The sequence below is a fragment of the Lagopus leucura genome, unplaced genomic scaffold (assembly GCF_019238085.1).
Source record: "Lagopus leucura isolate 7727_CA_CO unplaced genomic scaffold, USGS_WTPT01 Super-Scaffold_100015, whole genome shotgun sequence".
Taxonomy (NCBI): Eukaryota; Metazoa; Chordata; class Aves; order Galliformes; family Phasianidae; genus Lagopus; species Lagopus leucura.
In genome coordinates this window covers 3,604,601-3,612,898 of record NW_024962269.1, presented here as the reverse complement: position 1 = coordinate 3,612,898, position 8,298 = coordinate 3,604,601, and the positions used below count along the sequence as shown (strand labels likewise).

General features: G+C 35.2%; 1 protein-coding gene across 6 annotated transcripts in view; it reads right to left on the bottom strand.

Annotated features, from left to right (window-relative positions):
- Positions 1–5,789: 5,789 nt before the first annotated feature.
- Positions 5,790–8,298, bottom strand: part of LRRC49 (leucine rich repeat containing 49) — a 36,368-nt gene continuing 33,859 nt past the window's right edge. For all 6 annotated transcript variants that reach the window (XM_042876168.1, XM_042876167.1, XM_042876166.1 and 3 more), the window contains 2 exons: positions 7,721–7,874; positions 5,790–6,924 (listed from right to left, as the gene is read on the bottom strand). In XM_042876168.1, coding sequence (XP_042732102.1) covers positions 6,718–6,924; positions 7,721–7,874 — 361 coding nt within the window. In that variant the 3' untranslated portion in view covers positions 5,790–6,717. The remainder of the gene's footprint in view (positions 6,925–7,720; positions 7,875–8,298) is intronic.

Below are 8,298 nucleotides of genomic sequence, written 5' to 3'. Positions count from 1 at the left end.
TGCACCTTTGTCAGCTCATCACCAGATATCTAATGCGTTTTTATTTCACTTTTGCTGCTGTTAAAATTTAGGCCACTTCCAAGACACCTGTGGTTCCTTTTTTCTTCCAAAACCAGCAAGGAGATCAAGACTCATGCAATTAAAAAAAGAAAAAAAAAAAATGGTACCAGCAGAGCTAGAGGGTCTTTACCACCTCCCTAAGTCATTTTAACCAATGTAACTCTCCCTACAGATGCACAGATTTAGACCACTTTTTTTTTTTTTTTAATTTAAATCTTAAAATGCTGTGAGTAGCAGCCTGGAGAATATACAACAAATGTATTTTCAACCGCTTAGAAAATACCAGTTCTTCCTGCAAATGATAATCTGATTCCATCTGCTCCCACCTGGGGACAGTGAGTGAGCAGCTGTGTGGGGCTGAGCTGCTTTTTGGGGTTAAACCACAACAATGGCACTGTCAAAAAAAAAAATTAGGTTTTTTGTTTGTTTTTTAGTGACTACCACAACATCAGAGAGAGATCTTCATGCTCAGGTCTTTTGCTACAGGTTTATATATTCCATGTTAGATGCACTCCTGCATTCTTCAAAAGAACACATAGATCACCAGGTCTTCTTTACACTTTTCACTCTCTAATCCAATAGCACTCACCATAATTTTCTCTTTAGTATTTCCCCAGTTCTCTTCTCTTAAGCTGACAAGCCAGTTTGCATTTACCAGATTACAAAAACACCTAATTACTTTATAGATTCCAGAGAAGTGTTAAGAATTAAGTGACATTTTGCTAGAGGGCAAAACATTCGTAGCCTTACACGAAAACTTCAGAATCAAACAACAGCTTTAACACACTTGACTCAGGATGTAAGTCGTATGAAATCTAATATATCAAATTGCCAGTACAGATACAGGAACTGTGCTCCTTGGTTTTTTTCCCATCACTTTTCAGAATCATTTCTTTACTTCATTAGAGAGCATAGCTCACTGGAGCCTAATGTGAGCAGGCTGCATATATGCCATGTGCCAAAATGCAACACAAATCACAGCATGCACTGCTTCACAGTTTAATTTCTAAGTATATTGTAAGAGCATATAAAAGGTTTTTTTCATTATTATTATTACTATTACTAGAAAGTAATGGTTTCTCTACCTGTAGCAATGATTTCCTTCACTGACAGTGAAGTGCCTCAGTACCGTGCAAAGCCCAGCAAAGTGCCTAGGTTATGCACACATGTAATACAAACATCACATTCATAGCTCCAATTGCTCCACAATTGTAATGTGAATTAACTTTACAGTCTCTTCTCTAATGGTATACTATGAACACATGGAAACAAGACATGATTACAGACTACCTCCCCCTGTGCTTGTGTTGAATGCTCAACATAAAAGCAGAAGTCTTTTTGTTACCTTGATTCTTTAAAGTTACCATACTCGATCCTTTGAAAAGGTTACTGCTGTTTATGTCATCCGTGCGGTGTTCCAGAAAGAATGAATATGTCTATGGTCTGTTCCATGTTCACACAAAGTTCCTGACCTGTAAAGCAAAGTACTGCTTGCTGCACTAATTTTGGGGTGCACATACTAGAGTGTAAGGAACAGCTTGTCTCAAACTAGAAAGTAACATTTATGGAGGCAGCATTAAACTAGATGCCTATAAAACACCTATAATCACGTAAGGGATGGACTGAGCATGCATGCACTATATAACAATAATGATCCCACGCAAGATTTTCCTTTTTAGCATGGAAGCACTCACCTAACTAGGAAGGCAACAGATAAAAGTGGTATTAGGCCTTTAATTAACAGATTTTGCCTTCAATTAACCTGATTTTTCTTTTACCATATTATTTTATACCATTACAACCAACAAGCAATCATTAAGCTATCAATTTGGGTTTTCCAAAGCATTGGAATAAATATTTACAAGTAAAAGTTTCATCAAATCAACACAGCCAGTACTTAACAATACAGGGCTGCCTTGCACAGACACATCTATTGGGGTTGTGGATATCTCCAACGCTGGATTTGATATACAAACCATAACCTGCAGTTTTCTGCTGTTCTGTGCTCAGTGTACTTTTGTAAACGATGTTTCCATTTGCAATGCATCCACCCATCCATAACTGAAATAAACATAGAGATATAGACTTTGAGAAAGTTTTTCCTCCCATTAAGACTTCTCAGTTCTTCACCAGGTCTCCCTGACATTTTAGACCAGCAGAGGCACCCATTCAGCCGTTGATACACAAGCACAGTATATGAAGTACAGTACAGAGCCTACAGAGGAAGTTTTTTGTTTTTTGTTTTTTAAATCACAGTAGACAAAGAAAAGAGTTCCTCCAGATAAGCTTATCTTTCTTCCTGATAACAGAAGCCTAGCAAAGCCAGCCAACAAAACTGGATCCTTAGGTTATATAAGTAGTCCCCCAGTTTCTTTTAGCTCATGTACAAGAAGATCCAGCTCTGAAGTGATGTCTGTAGTTACATGTAAGAAAATACTAATGAGCCTTTTGTAAAAGTGTCTGAGGTGTGCGTGTAACCTATCCTCTCTACACAAAAAATCAGTTTACATTCACTTGCGAGAGAAAGCAACTTTATCACACTACAGAGCAAAGTGACAGCTCTTCTCATCTTTTCCCCCTCCTTCTACGTGTGAGTAACAAAGCATTAAAGTTTCATAATTCCCTAAAAGACCAGTGGCTCCAATTTAAACCAAAGAGAAAATAATTGCACTGATGTTGAACTTCCAGATGAAGTTTGTGTGATATGAGAACAGAAATGATCAAGCAGGCTGTTCCAAATTTAAACAAAGTGGTTTTACCGTGATTTTCAATGTGAGTACTGACTTCTCAATCTAAATTATATATTGTGCATTTTGCTTATTAATATGAAACAGCAGGCATTTGCTTCAGCTTCTTTAATTAAACTACCTAACAAAAAGCAGTTGTGTTACATCACTACGATAAAAAAAATAGCAATAAGAAGCACAAATGTTTGTTACTTTTACAGCTGACAGCTTTGACAAAGAAAGAAGTCCTAAATCTGCAGAATGTTTGTACAACTGCTTAAATTTGCAGATGATCTGTTTTCATAGGTTAATCTTTATTATTAAGTAACTTCTATCATATAAGTACAACCATCTGTAGTAGCAGACAAGATACTCTGCTTTTCTAGGCAGTGTTGATCAGAGATATAAAACAGCTTTCAAAATGAACACTTGGCCCCAGTCAGTAAATTGGTTTTACTTTACTGAGCTCTGACAGAACTCTTCCCAGTACCTTCTTTTCCTCAGAACTGACAGCATCAGCTTTTGGTTTGCACCAAGTGAATCACACCTCTCTTTGTTCCACTTTGGTGGCTTATCTGCAGCTATATTATTTTCTCTGATCCTATATCAAATGAAGTGAATGAAACACAGCTCTTGATCAGTTTCCTTACTGAGGACCGAATTTCAGTTGCAGAATAAACAATGATTGCATTACATAATGGGGCCTTCATGCATGACACAGCTAAACCAAAAGTGAATCAAAATAAAATACATAATTATCCACCCATAGCTGGAAACAGAGGAAACTTTTCTCAGAAAACAGGAACAATGTATTAATCATCCTGAAATCAATGGAAGTTTAAAAAGATACTCTTCTGACTGAAATATTTTTATCTTTAAGATGATTTCTAGTTGATATATATACATTATACAATTACACCTCCTGTCTTGTGCACAAAGTCAGACTACATGAGAGGATCACAAGGGTCCATTTTAAATGGGTTATCCATGAAATACTAAAGGTTATCAAAATATGGTTTTATGCAGCATTTAGAGGCTTTTGAAGCAAGAGAACAACTCTTTTCATCCTGGAAGGCTTTACTAAAAGGTCATCAGCTTGAAAGTCAATGGCTATTTTAACTCCTAGATTTATACACGTTAACATATGGAAAGTTTATGTAGGTAGCATTTAATTTCAGAATCTGTAGCTTATACCACCTTCATATTTGTAGGTATTCAGAAATTCATTAATAAACAACTACAGTAATGGGTCACAGTAGTTTGCATGAATTGATATAAACAAATCTGATGCATACATAAGCTATACATAACATGCTAACAATTTTAAAATCACCTGGCAGTTCAGAACCCAAAGTATTAAGATCTAACATCACTTCAGTCCCTCATTCATTTGTTTTGAGAGAGTTACGAAAAATATAATGATTTTTGTTCCTACTGGTTTCACGTAAGATACTCCACAACTCAGTGTTAATCTTTATTCATTTATAATAGCTGCCTACCAACCTTCACTTCAGTGACCTAACAATCCTGTCACAAACAGCTGCTATTAGAGAAAAAACACTAAAACTGGCAGCATTCACAGACTACTGGGGATAAAGGGTATTCTAAGGAGAAGTTCATACAATTCACAGTTAATACCCTCTATTTTATGTCATTTGTTTTTTTTCAAGATCGTACCTTAAAGCCTCCAACTAGGGTTACACCTCTAAAGCCATAGCATCACAAAGTCTGGCTTTTCTCTGGATTTTCCCATGGAGAACTTCCTGTTCTTCTAGACCTAACCACCCTTCTTAAAGCATTTTTTCCCAATGTTTTATTACTGCTGAATGTGATTCAAAAGGGGCCCATCTGCTCTGGCTATATCATCAAGAGAGTTTTGCACTTTCACACAGCTGCTGAGCTTTTTGTCCCCATGCAGAAGCTGGAATTGCTCCACTCACCCCTCCTTGCACAGAAATGATGTAAAGTAACTGACAGAAAACTTTTCCAAGTCTCTTTCTATATTGATGGCATATCTATGTAGCAAATTCTTCTCCCCACCTCCACCCCCACCCAGCCCCCTTTTCATATGGGCTTTGTGTTCCCTTAATAAAAAGGCATCATAAAACTTGAGAGTGGTTTTTCCAATGGAAAGAAGGAAGAAATCCTATCAAATACATTCACCTTATTTTAAATTCCATTAAACTTTTCAGAAAGCCTGAAGGGGTGATTAATTCTATTAAAATCTGATGACTGCTGAAGCAGTTTTTTTTTTTAGGACTCTTAACATTTCATGAAATTTAAAGTGATTTAACCTCCATTTGATTTTGTAAATACTAAAAGGTAATTATCTGCAAGTATGGTTTTGAAGATCCCATATACCATATAAGTCAAACCAAATATACTTAGAAGCTACATTCAGTGATACGCATGCCACCATTAGTCTGTAACACGCTCTGGAAATGATAATGATAACTGAGATAAACCAGTGTGATCTGAATGCAAATATACTATGTCCCAAGGAAGCTTTGACCTTACTCCTGCGACTGACTCAAAGCCTTTTTCAGGACACAGAAACTTACCTCTGCTCTGCCAGGAAGTCTTGTTCATAAAGCAGGGAAAACAACGCAGTTCTGAGCCATATAAACCATTCCAAGAAGTTTCCTTTGGTTTATGATTTTTTTTCTTATAAATGAGCTTACATAAAATTACACCAATTTGAACTGAGTAAAAAAAAAAATAATCAAGAATTTGGATTCTCTTACTAAGATACACAGAATACCAAACTTAAGTTCAAATGGCACAACTTTCTAGCCACGTATAAACACTGACTATAGGAATCAGTTGAACTTGCTAGCATTTCCTAAATTCAATTTCTGGGCAGAAGATAATGAGGTATTTACAGCGGACCATGGAATGTGTTTTAGACTGCAGGGCCAAGTTGCATCTTATCTCTTCATGCAGCATTAAGGACAAGCCTTTTCTTTGCATACAGTGCTTCTTCCAATTATCTGTGAAAGGTAAAAGTGAGTAATTTATTTTTATTGATAAAAGTCTGAAATTTTCACAGACACAGACATAGAACAGTTGTCAGTGATTATAACTGAACAGCACTCATCAGTTTCCTTATCAAATTTAATGCATGCTTTTCAGTTCATCTGACCTTATTCAACAAAGCTCAGAAAGTAATAATTTGTTATTGTCAATAAATTATAAAAATAAAAATAAAGCTTAAATACAATATCCCCCATTTCATATTTTACCTATAATAATTCACACAAACTAACATAAATTAATGAAAAAATAACTTGAAGTCCAGTTTGGGCCACTTGTTCAGTTAAGAATTAGGTTAATTAAATACGTCAAGAACTGTCATGGACTTGATCTGAAAATATGTCATATAACCTGACAAATCAAACAATATAAACCATTCATCAACCTTAGAGTGTACAAGCAACAATTTACTAGCTTTTGATTATTAAAAAAATTGCTAATATTCCTTTTTTTTTTTTTTTTTTAAGACAGCAGGAAATAGTCAAAAAGTTGACAATCGAAAAGCATTTAACAAAAATAAATAAATAAATAAGCAGTTTGTAAACCTGTTCCTTAACATCAATGCTATAGCACTACCAAAGCAAGGATAGCAGAAAAAAAATGAACAAGAACGTAGTGAAACATGGCATAATCACCAAGTTACTCCTATGCCATCTCTTCACTTTAGCCAAGGAATCACTGTTAATGCTTTACGCAAGTAAATTTGTGATTGGACACTATCAAGAAAGCTATGAAAACAGAGATAATTAAGATTTAAAGGTAAACTTTGTTTGGGGAGAGCAAGGGAGTAGTAAGGATGTGTTTCATTGTGATGGTAATTTTACATTCTATTGTTTTAAGTTTGTGAATCGTTATCCAAACCAGAAACCAAAAGCTTGCAAGAAAACAGGTCTTGATTCTACTGTTTTTGATCAGTGATCCGCTGTAAGCTGAGTTTCATGTAGGAATTTTTATTACGTATTTCTATCACTGCATCTCTGACAAGTTCAATGAACATTTGAGGCCAGAGCTTCTGCAAGGACTCATTTTTCATGTGGATGTCAGCAGCTTCTTTCACTAAATTCTTGACATATGTTTGGCAAAATGTTTTTCTTTCCTTGATTTCCTGCAGGGGAGAAATCATTACACATTGCATAAGACAAGGAAGAAAAGGTTAAACAACAACAACAAAAAAAATCAAACTCAAAACAAATAAAAACAAGCCCCAAACCACAGAAATTTAATAAGTTTTAAAAGTGATTAACAGGAGAAGAGGCAGAATTTCCTGATTGTTTTAATCTACACAACCTAGTGTCCATTTAAGTTTTCTGGAGTACGGCCACACAGTTATTGTACTTGTAATGTTCAAAGCACATGAATAAACTAATTTAGCTGAAATCCAGTTAAGTAGTCATATAAGTATATTTTACCAGCATAACAATTTATTTATTTTTGCCTTCTGAGAGCAGCAGTGCGAAGCCTACAAAATTATGAAGCAGCAGCCATTTCTTTCCTTTCCTTTCAAGCTTCCACGACTACAGTACGACAGTTGAAAAGCATACATTTATCTACCTGCACTAAGAACAAAGCATATTATCACCAGAAAAATAAGCCAGTCTGAACCCCCCTTCATAGTCTTCCTGATGGACTCTGGCAAGTGCATAACTCGTAATATGTACTACAATAGGTACTGAAGTCACCCAAAACTTTAACAGTAATTTCATGATTAAAATGCTAAAATTAAAATTCATGATTAAAATTAATTTCATGATTAAAAGCTACAATTAAAATTGATTAAACACGCAAATATGGTAAGTAGTTGATACTTTAAAACAACCATTCACAACAGCACAGCAGAAACTTGATAGTAGTCAAAGGCTACATAATAGAGGAAAAAAGGTATTTTATAATGATACACTTACTTCAAGCTTTTCCATATGAAAGTCCTTTGTGGCATAATTCAATGTTGCTCGAGCAGAGCTTTCTCTCCCAGCTCTTCTACTATCGCTACTTTCCTCATTTCCAGTCCCAGATTTCTTCCCCTTTCCCTCCAGAAGATAACTAAATTGCTTCATCCTTCAGAAAAAAATGGAGATTTACAGTTTTGATTGATTTTATTATTTTCTTTAAGTGCACGCTCCTAATGATTGTGAGATTTTTTTTTTCCTCTACTCCCTTTGAACATGTCATTGTGAGCCTTTAATTTTATTACATCCTCAAGTTACTCATAATACACAGATGATTCTAAATAGTTTGCAGTTACTTTACTCCTATATAACTGACATTTTGACACGTATCCCATTTCATCACCTAAATGGGAAGCCCTGCAACTTAAATTTAAAAGTAACCATCTGTAGAAGACTAAGACTAAATATTTTTAGTCTTTTTCAACAACTTTTTTCTTACAGCACCAACCCTTAAATATGTGAACTGTTACAGTCTTCTATTACGAAATAGCCACAAAAAAAAGTCTGCATCTGCACTGTGAAAGCACACAAAT